Source organism: Hoplias malabaricus, chromosome 7 (assembly GCF_029633855.1).
Source record: "Hoplias malabaricus isolate fHopMal1 chromosome 7, fHopMal1.hap1, whole genome shotgun sequence".
Classification (NCBI taxonomy): domain Eukaryota; kingdom Metazoa; phylum Chordata; class Actinopteri; order Characiformes; family Erythrinidae; genus Hoplias; species Hoplias malabaricus.
In genome coordinates this window covers 15,366,882-15,383,692 of record NC_089806.1, presented here as the reverse complement: position 1 = coordinate 15,383,692, position 16,811 = coordinate 15,366,882, and the positions used below count along the sequence as shown (strand labels likewise).

Here is a 16,811-nt window from a genome sequence, read left to right as displayed (position 1 = left end):
GATGCTAGTTAGAGTAGAACATGGCCTTTGGTGACCTCGCGACTTCTTGTCTGCTCACCTTTCCTTTTGGAAGAAAACACACTCCCTATTTCCAGAAGTGTAAACATCTGCTCGTCTAATGTTTATCCCCCATTGCTGCAGTAACAACCTTTACTGTTCTGGGAAGGCTTTACACTGAAGAGGAAACATTGCTGTGAGAAGCTTGTTGCCCTCTGCCACATAATCAGTGAATTAGTGAAGTCAAAGTACTGATGATGGTTGATAAGTTCTGGATCATAAATACTATGACAGCTCATGAAAAGCTTATATATTCCAGCGGCTGTTGCTTGGCATTGGGCATGGGGATAATAAGCTCATGTGCAGGTGCTTCAGAGTGTCCCATTCAGTTGACAATGCTTTTTGAAATATGTGTATGTGTCTTGGAAAATCTATTTACTATTTACTAAATAAATCTATTTATTGTTATGTTTGTGATTTTGTGAATTTGAATCGTTTATAAATGCATTTCAATGTATAGTGCCATATTTTGTTACCAATAACCAATAATTTAAACATTAAGCTGGAACATCACTGGTCCCTCTGCACAACAGTGGCTCCTACTGTTCAGATATTATTTAGACAAGAATATTACCTTAAGTGACCTCACAGCCTCTTGACTGATCCCTTTTACCTCCATTTCCCTCAAAGACAGCATAAACTTCAAGACATTCATGGATTTTTTAAAATCTAAATACCAGTTGTACGGTAGTCTGGAGAACACTTTTATTAGCTTTATTTTACTTGTGGCTTCAGGCTTGACTCGATCTCTGTGTTTGCTCTGCCTTGGGATAAAGAAAGATGATTTGTTCTTGAGCCAAATGAAAGAACTGATCATTGGTGGCTGAACTGACTTTTATTATATGCAAATCACATCATGGAACAGGCTTAAAGGTGACATACATATCTTAAGAGTTAACAGTTCTTGGATCTTAGTGAAACATCTGACACAGCACAACAAGGATCAAAGAACACAGCACCTATCTCCCCATCGAAACAGTCCTACTCAGTCCTGGAGTTAATGAGACTTTGTTAACTCCAAGTGGGAGCCTCCAAGCAGTGAGGAGGAAAAGAAAGAGAACAGAGCAAAAACAGCTAAAAAAAGCCAACAACCATTTCTGCTTCTCACTCCTTGGAGGCTCCCATTTGGGGTTCTCATTCTTCAGTCTCATTCCTTAGAGTAAATAGTAATAACACATCCAGCACTGTGATTGGAGAGACTTAGATGAGGAGGCGGGACAATTCTAAAGTGCCTGCAATTTATACACAGTCCCACTGTGTGATCCACTTGTACCAGCAAAATACACACTAATATAACACCACCACATATGTGAGGGTCACTGCAGCGTTGAGTATGATGTACCTCCCAAATCACACCTGCTCTGTGGTGGTTCTGTGGGGGTCCTGACCATTGAAGAACAGGGTGAAAAGAGGCCAATAATTAAGCAGAGCAACAGGTGGACTACAGTGTGTAATTGTAGAACTACAGAGTGCTCAGTGGAATAGAGAGAATGAACTGTGAATGTAGAAACAACGAGGTAGCCATAATGTTATAGAGATCCATGTATTTTTTTAAGGTAAGATTGGCTGATGGTAACTTTTTCCCTCATTCACTGTCTAGCCAAAGAAGGGTTTTTTCCCAATAGTCTAGTACTAAGACCCAAAAAGGAACACAGCTAAATGTAATTTCACATTCTTATTCAGGTATCTGTTTTAGTTTTAATAGCCTCGAAGCAGCTGCTTACTCCAACATTGATATTTAAATTCTGCTTAAACACCTTTCATTGAATGAGATGTTCCAATTACCAGTTTGCAGAACTACCAGTGAATCTTTGGTTAGAAACCAAGGATACCCCCAAAAGACAGTGATGGAATGATAATGGTCTTCGTCTCTCATTCTTTTCTGTCTCTCTCCCTCACACACACACACACACACACACACACACATGCAGTGTGCTCCTCAGTTTCGAGAGGATGACTGTCCTGCTGCAGGGTTCAAATGAGTTCTCTGGTGGCAGGATGAGCCAGTCTCAAACAGAGTGAGGCAGCCCGGAGGCCACACCGCACCAAACCCACTCTACAGAGCTCGCACACTCGAGTGGCAACTCACAACCTGGCCATCTGCGTGATCCGGGCCAAGGACACGACGTCTTCATTCAGCCCACTGACTGCAGTCGGGATTGTGTACTGATGAAGAGCAAGGTAACACCGTCATTCAGTACTGAAGCACTTGAGTTAAATATCATAGAGACACCTATATTTCACTGCTATTAACAAGTCCATAAGGATGAAGTGTGCCAGTGTGTTTGGAAACCTTGAAAATCCATCTACTTAAGTGCTACTATGCATAAGAATTTCAAAACAGGCTTTCTTTAAGCAGCGAGCCTTTTCCACAGTAGCTACAAAATATCAGTTCTGGATGCATTGGCGCTCCATCAGTTTAATTATGCATTAAAAAATGGTTGAAATACATTTTTGAGAAATATTAGCATAATTTGCAATCACAGCAGTGAACAGGATTGTCTTCTTTGTATGTGAGCAGGCAAGTCAATAGTTAAACATCTATCACTTCAGTTGTAGTGAACACACACACGAGGTGAGCATACACAACCTAGGGTGGCGGGCAGCCATCCTCAACACCCAGGAGCAATTTAGACTTAGTTGCCTTGCTCAAGGGCACCTCAGCTGTGAATGCTGAGGGATAAGACTTTGAGCTTTTCCTTCACTCCCTCTCCTCCCAGCGTTCCTGACTGTCAAGTAGATTGAATCATGCTGACACCTTCCAGTCCCAAGCCTGCGTCTCTAATAATTAGGCCACTGTTAGGCCCCTTTTATATTAATAAATGTGTTATTTAAGGGAGTTCTTAATATACAGAAAGCTGTAATTGTGCTGAGAAGTGTGAACTGCTATCACAGGAGGATCTCACCCCTCAACACATATTGCTCTTCTTACTGTTTTTAAATATCTGACTTATGCCAGTTACCTTTTTTTCTTGTTTATGTCAGATTGCCAGTGCTGACTGGAAGATCCCAACTGGACCAGCCTTGCTGGTCAGGGCTAAATCATCTGTCCAGAACGAAGATGCTCAGCTCACACCTGCTCATTATTATCGCATCCAACACACCAACTACGAGAACCATCCGTTAGCATACTGTCATCCGACTGTCAAAGATATTTACTGGTCAGTGAGTGGCTTTAATGTTTGGGTTCGTACTTTTGTTTGGGCATTTATATCATTTTGCCGTTTTTCTGTCTTCCAAGCCTACGGTACCACAGATAAGATGGAGCCAGATCAACATAAGGCACATTAAAACAAACTGGTAGAGGAGAAATCTCTGTTATTTCTCATGTGCAGACAACAGGCTTTTGTTTTACGAGCTTTTGTTGTTGAAGATACGGAGGTGTATATATGGGAGCATTCCTGAACAGGTGTACTGACAGGGGAGAGGGAGGAGGAGGAGAAGGAGGAGGATAGATACCGTGCAAGGCAGGGAGATTACATATGCATAAATATAAACATATGCAAAAAGAGTTGATAGAAAGAGAGTGGGAAGGAGAGAGTGAGAGAAACATGATGAAGAGAGAGAGAGAGAGAGAGAAAGAGAGAGAAACAAGATGGATAGAGAGAGAAAGAGAGCACTGCAGAATGCCGCAGTGCCAGTCCTCACCTTACTGCTCCCCCTCCATGGGTTTAGCTCCCCTCACGACCATCTGTAAGCCAGACAGACCAAGCCCAGAGCCAGGGACAGCAAGACAGACTACAAGAAGTGTGGTGAAGAAAAAGCAGCCCAACCTTTGTATTATTCAACACATCCTGAAGGGCCACTGGGAAGATCAAACTTTAAACCATCCTTAACAAACACCAGATCATTTCCCCGGGGATCACATCATTCCAATACAATTCCGGTTTAGAAAATATACCAAAATTTACTTAAGTAATGTATGTGGATCAGTCATGCAAGCTAGTTTACTAATAGTATTGATGCTGTTACATGCCCGATGCAATGTATCAGAGCGGCACATTAAGAGCACTGGGATCTAGAGCAGTTGCCAATGGTGTTTTGGTCATTGGGTAATTTAAAAACTAGCCATCTACACGACTCACACATTGCAACTGTCATCTAACACTAAAGGGTTTATTACTGTGGTCACCTCTTATAGAAATACCAGCAGTAACCACTCTATTCCTAAAGCTTAAAACATAAACTTTCTCTAAATGTACATACTGTACAGTATTTGTGGATAGCTATGTCTAGGAGTTCATTATAAACTTACCTCAACAGTGACTGAATAATCAGCTGTGGTCATAAACAAATAAAATTTAATTTAGTCACCCTCACAATTATTTTGAAGAGAGACCAGTTTATCACTGCTCATATACAATTGTATGTATTTTTCACTCTTTAGATAACATCATGTTTTAGTAGCAGAATATCCAGAATAAGAGTATTGGGGAGTTTATTGTAGCCACTCTGACCAGATCGCTAGCTGCTCTCTACATGGCTCTGGCTGTTCCAGTTATCTGTGCAGTGTTGTTATTATTATTAATATTAATCAGTGCCTTATTCACTATATAAATACTTCGCTACATAGTGAGCAACAGAGGCGATTGCTCTAAGACTGCAAGGAAAGCTCATCTTCCCCTAAAATGTAAAAAAATAAGTGATCAAATATATACTGTTGTGTGTACATCATTGAATAAATATGCACTACAACGCGCTCAACTTTTGTTCAGAATCAGCTTCTTATCACTGGTAAAGACGTGGCTTTGCTCTCAATCATTCCTGCAGCTTTCACAGTGATTTAAACAGCGTCCACAGAGTTCAATAGCGAAGCAGCGAAGTGCAGCGAAACGAGACGAGTGATTGGATAAATGCTGGGCTTTGTCCCGCCCATCGGACGCTCAGCGTCTCTGGAGGTCTATGGGGCAGTGGGCTGGCCTCGGCTGGCCCGGACGCTCAGCTCCTGCATGATGATTGGATGATTTGTCTGAGGCTGAATCCCTTTTTGATTGACAGCGAAATGAGCGAATCAGCGATCCTCTGGTGTAAAGATCCGTGGGAGCATTATATTTTCATTCTGTTCTGAGTTGAACCGGAGACTTTCTTAAACCTCTTAGCAGCATTTTCTTTGTTAAAAACGACTAGTGACAGATCGAGCTTCTATTTCTGGTGGGGTTTTTTTTGTAGCTGCTTGTGTTTGGAGACTGACTTCTATCACTCTTTCTGACTTCTATCTCAGTTTCTGTCCAGCGGGTGCCGCTGAGCCCCTCCACCGTCATAAAGCACTCACTGGCGGACACACTTCACATGGGCCAAGGCCGTTTAAGCAGCCTAGCTCTGCTGGCCATTGAGAGGACACTAGTCAAGTCCCTGGAAAAGACGCCTTGTTGGTACGACAGGGTCACAGATCATTTTCTTGAAAAGGAACGGAGGGTAGAATTTACGTATAAATAAACCGACACATTTTATGATGTAGGCCGAAATTGAGCTTCCCCTCCTTGAAAGACCAGCATCCGCCACTGGTGAGCAATATAGGGAATGTAGTAGGGGACCATTTGAAACATGCCTCACATTGAGTACGATGAAAGCACATTGTGCAGAGCCCTTTCAGAAGCCAGAGAGAATGAACTGAAGGCTCTGCAGCTCTAAAAATATAGCTTGAAATTTGGGCGATATTCTGCCATTTTGAGATCGCTCAAATAGTGGCATGATTGCACAGAACAAAACCAACGCTGATTGGACTGTGATACTCAGATGTGGGAAAAACTCTCTGGCAGAGCATGGTTAATACAAAGAAGTGGGTTAATACCCCCATAATGGACAAACCGACAACATAACAAATTCACCTATGTCAAATCAACACTATTAGTGTTAAATTAATACTGACAGTGTTGATTTAACACAGGTAAATTTGCTGTGCATGCTGCAGAGGTGTTACACTTTTATGTTTGGGTGCACACTGGATTTTTTTGGATGGGCAAAAATTTTTGAAAACATTTGTTTCATTTCATTGGACAGGCAGATGAAACTTCTGGATAATTCTACCGTAGCCCTCCCATACACAAGCCCCTGATGGGCTTCATTAGTTTTACTGCACCCTCACTGAGTTTGTTGTGCCATTTACCACAGAAGTTTCTTTCCTTTTTGCATCTGCTACAAACTAAGAGTGCTCTCTGGATGTTCCTCAGCACTTTCCACTGAACTGAAGCATATCCTCAACACACACCTCAACTGAGTGAGTTCACTTCTACACCTGAGCTCACTCCTCTCATCTCACCTTCATCCTACAGGCTCTGATCACACACACACACACACACTCAAACACACATACTCAAACACCCTTCCAAACTCTCTTTACATTACCAGCAACCAAAAAAACACATTCCTGACATCACCCCCCCCCCCTCCACACACACACAGGCACTCTTTTGTCTTTCTGTATCAAACACACTCATACTAGTTGTGAGGCGGGAGTTAGTTAAGGCTCATCCCGCGCCAGACAGCTGTCATGGAAACAGATGTGTGCTAGGTGATGAGGCGCGCGGTTCGCTCCCATAGCAACGGGACCGTTTGATTGTGACTCCTCGCGCCTGCTCTGCCATTGATGTTCCCGCCACAAAGGGGCCACGCGCCGGATTCGTTAGCGGGAGATTCCCGCCACGCCGTCCTCCACGATTTGAGGAGCCGAGTCAGCTCCATTTGAGGCAACGAAGAGACCAGATGTGCCATAATGACGGAGGGTGTGTGTGTGTGTGTGTGTGTGTGTGTGTGGACAAGCACGCGCCTCCCTCCTCCCACCCTCTCTTCATCTTCGACAAATTACTGCGATGTGGTTGAATATCAAACGCCTCGCGCGTGGAGGTGGAGGACGCGCTGTGTCATAAACGCACACGCTGCAAGCAGTTTACATTGACTACTGTGAGCTGGTCTGAACAGCCCTCAGGTGAGGAAAAAAATGTGGGTGGGTGGAGTCTGACTCAGGTGAAAGGCTAATGTACACCGGTAACAACAAATTTATGGTCACAACACGTGCCCTATCACCACATTCTTGCTTTTTGTAATATTTGGTCAAAGTGTATTTCTTTTCCCTGTAAACTGGCATATGACATGATTATATCAGCGGGAGCCTGCAGTGGAAAAATGATAAGTCAATAATATCACTATTTTAAAATGTGCACTTTTCACCATCAGATGAAATTATAGTCGTCGTGCTCAAATGTCTTGTAATGTCTTGCTTCACTTGGAAATACATTACATTGGGGAATCAAAATGTGTTCTGATTTTGGTTTCACATTAACTTTAAGCATCCAGCTTCCAGTCTGTGGTTAAGTGGCCTATAATCAGACTTTTCAGAAGATAATTACCTCTACACTTTGAAAATAATTAATTAAAGCCATAACATAGTTTATGTTTCCTCTTTCTAAAATAATATAAATAGAGCTTAGTTGCTTGAAATAGCACAAAAATATAGTCCCTGCTAAGCTAACCATCTCCATAGCAACAGGGTAAGATTATCAGAAAATATCTCATAATTAGTTTTGTTGTGGAGGGTAAAGGTACTATTTACATACTTTTGGTTTTATGTTATTTATTTATTATTATTATTATTATTATAAATATCAAGAAGCCTTTACGAAAATTATTCTACCACTACATCACTGGTTAAACCTGGAGCCTCCGTATTTGTCTAGCCAAGAGTAGGCAGTTATGAAATAGTAAGATAATAAAAATGTATTTTATTCTTCAAAAACATTAACATTAAAACACTTTAAATACAAACTGATCAAGTTATAAGGCTTCAGAAATATCAGTAACATTTTGATTAAACCCCTTAGGATGGTGTAACTATAGCTTTGCAACATACATTTGTTCATTTTTATAGGTAACAATGTTTTATACATTGCAGAAACACACTTGGACAGTTTAAATTTGGCTAAGTGTTTGAAATGTAAGTGTGAGATTTCAGATGCAGCTCACTGCCTTTAGCTCTAGTCTGCAGAGCCTCCGCTGTGGATACCGCAGCATTAGTGTTTAATGCAGTCTGGAGCTGTAAAGCACACTGCTGCAACAAGAACAGCTGAACTGAGACGATCCATGGGATATTCACAACTTTTCTTAAGTAGAACTCCATGTTGAAAATTGACAGATTTGGCTCACACATTTGATTGCCTGTTTCTGTGATTAAGGCTCAGGCTTTAGCTGTAGTTACTAGGCATAGAATAGCATTTTTCTGTCATCGATGATGATTTGGTATATGAAATAAACTCTGCTAGAAGGTTATCCAAATAGTTGAAATATTTCACTGCTATTCAATTGACTTTTAGATGCAAAGAACCTCTTGGAACTAGCTTTTAACTCACTCACATTGCAGGATAGAACTCATTTCTGACTACTTTCAGTATCATTGGGATAAGTTAGAGTGCTTTTGTTATCACAGACTAATCATCAAACATCGGTACCCCATGTCTGTAATATTCTTTTGGCTGATTAAGATCAAAACTTCACAGAAATGCACTAGCATCTAGTTTACAGACTTATCGGCGTAGCAGCTGTTGCTGCTGAGAGTTCCTATTGATATCCTTGATTTTAAAACAAATGTAAGAACAAACAGGAGTGGTCTTAAAGTTAAGCTCTTGATGCTTAATAACACCACGTGCCCTGTGCATTGTTTATGCAGAAAGTTCTGTGTATGATATTTTAGCCCGTATACTATAGTGATTGAGATTTTTAAAAAGTTTTCATGCCAGCTTAGTTTGTAACCCAAAAACCTGTGTTTAATCTCATCACATCAGCTTTTAACATTATCATCTATTCTTGTCACACTTGAGAATGTTCTAAGGAGAGTCTGCAGTGTAAGGTGATGCACACTGAACCCTGCTAGATATAGCAATGGAGCACCTTCTGTCTGGCCCAGAGCTATTGCCTTAATATTCCAACATCAAGGACACAAGCCTCCACAGGCAGGATTCACACCGGCATTCTTCTGGAGAAGGAGAATATGTTCTCACTCTCTGTCTCTGCTGGGAGGCTTATCAGTATTTTAACCAACACGCAGCATTGCTGTCTAGACACAGGCTTACTGCAGAGGGCTGGGGAGAACAGTCATCTGGCCACAGAGTGGAGATGAATAGCTGAAGCTCGGAGGACACCAGAACACCACCAAGAGACTATTAGTAATGTCTAGGTAAATGAGGTCAGAGCACAGGTTACAGTACATCTTCAATATGTGTACATCTTCGGTTTTGATTATTTAACATTAGATGCTCAAATATATCTAGGATCATACATAATCAGACACAACTGCAGATGAAATCTGAATTCCTCATCACTCCTAAAATTTGTTCATATACAAAAGCAGTAATGTCTGCGGGTAAATAAATATAAAATAATATCTGGACTAATACACTAGACTTGTACATATGTGACATTACCAGTGCACTGTATTCCAAAATCAAGGGCATTAATATATAGGTGGTTCCTCTTTTGCAGTTTTTCTCGCTTCTTGTGAAACCTTTCAACAAGATTTTGGAGTAAATTGGCTGTGTTCAGTCAAAAGAGCATCTGTGAGGTCAGGCACTGGTGTGGGAGCGGGTGTCACATTTAAAGGCACTTCACTGAGTTCTTCATTAATGCCAGTGTTTGTTTATGGAAATGACCAGGCTAGGATCCTGATGTTATAAACCACTTAGTGATGTGTGTAGCTATAAAATTAGGGCGCTTTCACACCTACCTACTTCGGTCTGGATTTTCTAACTTTTCAGATTTATCCTGCAAAAAAGAGCATGTGGGAAACCTTCCTTGGACTGTTGTCCGTACCAAAGAACCAAAATTCCGTCCCATCAAACCAATCCAGTATATGTACAGTGACCAGATCTGAGATGGTGAAAAAGAGGATACGTCTCTTTGGGGGGGCTTGGACGACTACTGACGTGCAGACAGACCAATTAAATGTTTACAGAGAAGGTTATCGACCAATAACAGTAGCTCTACAGTCAGACCGTCCAATCAGAAGATTTTAGGCTACTTCACCACGCCCCCTTCTCACTCAAGTGAACCAATCGGAGTAGGGGAGGGCGGGACTAGTTTGTGAACGAAACGCTTCTCGAAGTTCTATGTAAGCTCTAGAAAAACAAAATGCCGGACGTTTGTGAAATTCCGCCCGGACATTTTTTTAAGTCTAAAAAAGGGGACATGTCCAGGGTAAAAGAGGACGTCTGGTCACCCTTGTTTATGTGCAGTGTGAGGAAATGTTTTTGGATTGGTCAGACTACTAACACCGGGTCAACAACAACATTATTCTTTCTCAACACCTCACTCTTCTGTATGATCCATAAAAAAGTTTAACTCTATTCTAAAAATGGGGGAGTGGGGTAATGTTATTTTACTACAAGATGTCTGTAATTTGACAGGTAATTTACTCACTACCCTAACATAAAAAAATGAGGTGAGGGCCAATGTAGTGTCACTGTCGTAAAAATAAAATATATAATCAAATGCTATTTTTCCTGCACTACTTAACTTAAAGAGCACACAACACTGGGTATAAATAATACTGCCTCATTATCAGCGAGGCACTCAGTAGTATAGAAGGTAAAATGCAGTTATTCATAAATCCAACCATTTATGGTGGAATAGAAACATAATATCAGTAGTACAGCAGCAACGGCCTGAAACTCTTCATTTTATGTTTTGTTGTGGCTATCCGACGAATTTAACACACGTCCTCCTACAAACCAATCAGTGTCAAGTATGAGGAGACACACCACATAGGCGATAAACGTAAACCTTAAACTTACCGGACCAATGTTTACAATGTGACAAAACCTTTTTTCACATTTCTTGTGTGCAAACGGCCTTAGTGAATTAGCCTGTAGAATATTATGTATTATTGGCACTTGCGTATCTTGGTAGGTGTTACATTACACAAAGTTATAAAAACAGAAGGAAATACAGTTTATGAACTTAAATTGTAAATAAACGAACTACATTACAAAGGTCTTTTCCCGCCGCACTTATCCATTGAATAGCCTTCACTGCCATCTAGTGTGAATGTAAGGTATGAAAATTGGTGAAAAATGGGGAAAATACTGTTATAGCCATATCGAGACTGGACTGGAGATTAAACTCATTGGGAATCAAAATTAAAAAGGGTTGATTAATAATTGTATCCATTAACCTTACTTTTTGAATCCAAAAAAGCATGTAGACAAACTTCACAATTTAAATCCAGCAAACCATGGATATAAGCTCTTTATTTATAACAAACGGAATTTAGTTAAATTTGGGAAGAATTCTTGCGGTCTTAATCAAAGTTTAAAAACATGCACAAGCTTCTCTGTCCATTATGGACTAACAACATGCTCTGAACAGCCTCAGAAATATGAAGCCAATAAGATAAACATATAGCATAGCGCTCTCCAACTAACACTCCGATTTGGCTGCTCCCTCTCTGGAGAGTCTGTCTGCCTCCTCATTTCCTTTATAGCCAGCATGGCCTGCAATATGCATCTGAAATCCAAAGATATAATAAAGGGATTGAAATGCATTCAGTTTAAATGGTTACATAAGATTAAACTGTATTGCATTAAAAGTGCACCACAGAAAACTACAGCTTTTAATATTCCTTTACATGCCTATGCTGTGTGATGACACTGACCAGACATCAGGAAACATACCCAAACAACCTCAAGTTCTCCATTAAGTTCGTCAAGCTTTTGGAAGTCCTCTTTATTGATCACTTCTCCACCTGCTCTGAGCTTCCAGCCATTTATCTTCCATTTCTTCACCCAGCTTGTGATCCCTTTGCAGAGCAATTCAAGGGACATAAGAATTCAGTGTAAATTAATATCTCAGGTTTTCCTCGTACACATGTCTGTATGAAGATCAATTAGGTTATTACAATATTAGAGCTCATATAGCACAAAATACCTACCATTAATAGTGAACTTGCTGTCAGTGTAGAGCACAAGCTTTTTGACATTCATGTCTCTGGCTTGCTCCAGTGCCTTACAGGCTGCCTGAACCATGAGTAATTATCAACAACACAAGCAAGAGCAGTGAAAAATACAGTTTAACAGTGCATTCTTTCAGTGCCACATTCATGGTAAACTTATTCTTACCTGCAGTTCAGCTCTTTGATTTGTCTGTCTTCCTGACAGCCTCTCAGCAACATTACTGCAGAACATCAAATACATTAATATTCTGACAAAAACAAGTCAGGTTTGGCCACTGCAATGAAACTGCATCATTGCAGCAGCAACAAAGAAGACTGTCAGAGAATAGTATGTATTTCACAGACAAACAAAAAAAAAGCTTGAGATATGACTGGTTAATCGTGGCTATACAATCTTTCATTCTGACAACATGCACTGAAGTTAATTTTGATTATATTACATTGGAGGGTGTTCAGATGATTTTGGGCATATTAGTTTCACACGGTGTTCTCTCTACATTTCACTAGACTGGTTTACATTTTCATGGACGGTGATTGAGTAGGGGGTATATAGGAACTACCCTGTGTTCTTATCTGTGTGTGGGTGGGAAAGTGGGAAGAGAGAGAATGGTGAGACATGAGCTGATTGAATGAGCACAATTGAAGAGGTCGCTTTCAAGGAGTTAGTTACAGTTCTGGGTACACAGATATATCACTCAGACATTGTTCATATCATTGAAAACAAATTATTCCTGTTTTAAATAAACATATAAGTGAATTCATAATTTAATAATCCACACAAACATCCTTTTCAAAAAGCTCAGATATGCATCAGGAGTTCTGCCAATGATGAAACGCAACAGCGCCACTCAAAGGCTTTAAGATTTTTTAAAACATTTTTAATCGATTGATCATCTGTTCTGGGCAATATTATAATTAAACACGTTTTTAAACGATAAGTCAATATTGCACAAGCCTAGTGCATGTGTATGCAGCAATATGTTCCAAATACTCAGCAATATAAAAGCAAGTTTAATTGTTAATGTTTCTGTATTGCTTTAGGCATTAGAATATTTGCAGACCACTATTAAGTAATTAGGATTGCTAGTAAAATGACAGCACTGCTTAAGCCAGAACTTGCATTGGTAACCTCTGCTTACCAACCAGAAAACAAGTGTTGTTAAACTTCATAACTCACAGAGGGTGATCAGGACCCCAGTACACTCCAATCCCAGCACGAGCTCCATTCCTGCCATTGAACGAACAACAGCCATCTGTATACACCACCACAGCATCTCCTACAAAAAACAGATTTACACTGGCTGCTCTACTGTGGTGAGATTTATGTGTAACCTCTTGTAACTAAACGACTAGAAACGATAACAGGGATACATTACCCATGTAAGTAAACCCATCCGTACTGGCTGCAGCAGATGAAGCCTTTGGCTGAGAGAGTTTCACTCGCTTTAAACTTGTTCCATCATCACTGTTATCATCACATGTTCGTTTGGATCCAGCCGGAACACTTTTTTGCAATGGGGGGTCAACTACAGAAAACGTAATTTTAAGCAACACTTAAAGCTGAATGACTGACGGGATGATCATTGAGCCACTGTTTAAGAGCTGATTCAATTATCTCACATACCCTCTGAAGTTAAAGGTGTTCCTGTCCCCTCATTCCTCACAAAACCCCAAGCATCCTCCTCAGAAGCAAACTTTTTATACTGTGCATGTGGGAATTTCTCAACTTGATTCTTGCATTCATCCCTTTAGGAAAAAGAGGACAGAAAATCAGTATCAAAACATTAATTCCTCTAAAGCTGCTTTTTCTTTTTTAGCAACATTAGAAAGTAATGATCCTTTGTTTTTCCCATCTATCAGTTACCCATCTTACACTCTAAAAAGTCATTCTAGTGGCCTTTAGCCAATACTTAAATATATGCACTGCTTTAAGATAAAAAATGTAGTTGAATGATTTTTGTAGAGTTTTTATATCCATGTGGTGTTTTATTACCATAAGTGTTGTTTCAACACAATTTCCTGACAAACCTGAACTCAGTATATTCCATTAAATACTAAAAAGCAAAAATCATTTTCTGGCGACTCAGTTATTTGTATTGGACAACACCATTTTCTCATTCATTTGCTTTCTCCCGCCCACTCGGACAATATGAATGTTACCGGAGAAGGTTGCTTCAGTTTGCTCCCCACACACCTTATTTTGGATAAGGCATTGTCATGACCCAAAGGGGTTTATTTTATTGGTGTGTTTAGGTTTGCCCGTTTTTCTGTTGTGTTGATGGTCAGTGTTTGGTGGATATAAGCAGAATTAGCCGGCTAGCTTTCCTTAACTCTGTAAGAGACTGTTATAACTGCTAAGAACACTTTTATGACCCTCGGGTGCTTTTGTAATTTAATTATTTACTCGCTTTGAGACTTAAGGCACAACAAGTTAAACAGAGGGAGAGGGAAACGGAGGAGAGAGAAGTTAAGTTTCTATTACTGTTTTTATGAATGTTCTCATGTTCTTGCATCATTGTTTAAATTGTCTCACACTCAATTGACTGAAATGGAGCCTTATAACTGTGACATTTATACGGTAAACATAATACATATTTTTTACTGTTTCATGTATGTGAGAGATGATCACAGTACGGAATAAAAGTAATCATACTGTTGAATATCTTTTGATCCATCCATCCATTATCTGTAACCGCTTATCCAATTTAGGGTCGCGGGGGGTCCAGAGCCTACCTGGAATCATCGAGCGCAAGGCAGGAATACACCCTGGAGGGGACGCCAGTCCTTCACAGGGCAACACAGACACACACACATTCACTCACACCTACGGACACTTTCGAGTCGCCAATCCACCTGCAACGTGTGTTTTTGGACTGTGGGAGGAAACCGGAGCACCCGGAGGAAACCCACGCGGACACGGGGAGAACACACCAACTCCTCACAGACAGTCACCCGGAGCGGGAATCGAACCCACACTCTCCAGGCCCCTGGAGCTGTGTGACTGCGACACTACCTGCTGCTCCACCGTGCCGCCCATATCTTTTGATGGTGACGTTTATTAAGTTCATGTGATATAAAAATGCGTTTTACTATGACTGTCAAAGTAACTCACTGTACAAAACACATTGTTGTATCACTGTAATTTTACTAGAAGTTGACACAACTCAAAAAGACTGTCGCAAAACGTTGCGTTGATGTTTCACGTTGACCCAATGCTCTGAAAAATGAATTCACCGTACTCTAATTACTTTGTTGGATCAATGTTATTTTACCAGAAGTTGACGCAACTCAAAAGACTGTCGCAAAAAGTTGCGTTGATTATTTTACGTTGACTCAATGTTTTATTTTTAGAGTGTGTATATGAACAGTAAACAATGTGTGTGATGTGTGAATGTGAACTGTGGGCAGAGAACATACCTTAAGGATTCCAGCATGTTTTGTTAAAATAAAACAAATCCCTTAGTATTTGTTTATATTTAGCTTGATTTAAACTGCTCTCATAATATTGGTTTTAAAAAATCGTCTTTTGTCTGATTAGGCCAGTGCTGATTTGAGTAAATACTGACCAGTATTTTCACCAGAAAAGCGTCTTTGTGCAGGAGCAGGTGGTCTTACCATGTCTGGTAAACTCCGGGATGGTGGCCTTTCCTCACGGCGTAGAAGAAGCTCCCTTTCTTCCCCATCTCTTCGGCGCTTACGGACAGAGCCCTGCGGACCAACCTGCACAGACTGGACAGTCTCAGCATTCCCTCCTCTCACAACACACACATCTCCAGCTACTCTAGAGAGCACGCTTTAACCTCTCATATACACTTCACACACAATACATGCGCATAAGGCAATGTTATAAACAAGAAACTAACTGCACAGGCTCTCTCAGCGGACCCGAGTAAAAGAAAACTATACTCAAAAACACTGATATAAACTTAACACACGTTTCAGAAGTCGGAGCCGCCGCTGGTGTGTGTGGATTTGTTGGTGTTTTTTTTTTTTTTTTTTTTGGAATGCTGTACAAAAACCTTTCTTCTTCTTCTTCTTCTTCTTCAGGTTTAAGTCGTTTAGTTGTGTAACGTGAGCGCCTTCTTCTGGACAACTGGAAAACCGTCTAAAAGTAGTGAGTTACTTAGTCTGAGTCCCAAATAACACCCTGTTCCCAACGTAATGCAAGGTGTATGTGTTTAAAGTAACATCTCCTGGGCTCCCCCAGATCTTAGGATACTACGGTACATTCAGGCTCAGCTACAGAACAAAACTATTTGTGTCAAGAACCAAGAAAGGCACAGCTTTAGAGCTCTTTTGGAAGTAGCCAGTAAATTGACTCACAGTGTGCACTACATCTATTTGAGACTTAGTCTTATTTCCAAGTACTTTAAGTAAAACAAACATTCAACTTAAACCATTTTAAATATATCTTATGCTTAATTTAATTCAAACTATTCTTCAGTTTGACAGGTCAGCTGTTGAATGCACAACCCTGTAGAACAAGAGCTGGCTGCATGGACTTTGGGCTTGGCTAGCTGAGAAATCTTGAAGCGTAGAACGTATAGTAGCCCAAATCTCAGATTTGAGAACTGTTCAATAGATTGTACATCTGATCTTTTTCTACAGGACAGGTCTGACTTTGACTTTGTGGAACAGACCCTGCTTTCTGAAATACCCCCAGGATTTATGAGTGGTCTACTTAAGCCCAGGGTTGAGGATTGCCCAATAGGAATGTCTCCTACTTTTTCTAATGAACACATTTGATTTGAGGTCAGTTTATCCAGCTAACTGATAAATCCTGGAGGGCGGCTGTTCCACAAAGCAGGACTTCTCTGTT

At 40.5% G+C, this 16,811-nt stretch overlaps 1 protein-coding gene across 3 annotated transcripts; it reads right to left on the bottom strand.

Moving 5' to 3' along the window:
* Positions 1 to 11,291: 11,291 nt before the first annotated feature.
* rnaseh1 (ribonuclease H1) lies at positions 11,292 to 16,039 on the bottom strand. Of its 3 annotated transcripts, none has more exons than XM_066677091.1 (9): positions 15,928 to 16,039; positions 15,608 to 15,804; positions 13,617 to 13,738; positions 13,369 to 13,518; positions 13,170 to 13,269; positions 12,159 to 12,213; positions 11,972 to 12,056; positions 11,715 to 11,839; positions 11,292 to 11,547 (listed from the first exon to the last, which is right to left on the bottom strand). In XM_066677091.1, exons 2-9 carry the CDS (start codon positions 15,736 to 15,738, stop codon positions 11,461 to 11,463), a joined length of 855 nt encoding a protein of 284 aa, XP_066533188.1. In that variant the 5' UTR covers positions 15,739 to 15,804; positions 15,928 to 16,039; the 3' UTR covers positions 11,292 to 11,460. The 3 variants fall into 3 exon arrangements, with proteins under 3 accessions (XP_066533188.1, XP_066533189.1, XP_066533190.1); XM_066677092.1 differs by having other exon boundaries at positions 15,608 to 15,712; positions 15,928 to 16,035; XM_066677093.1 differs by having other exon boundaries at positions 15,608 to 15,721; positions 15,928 to 15,948.
* Positions 16,040 to 16,811: the final 772 nt, after the last annotated feature.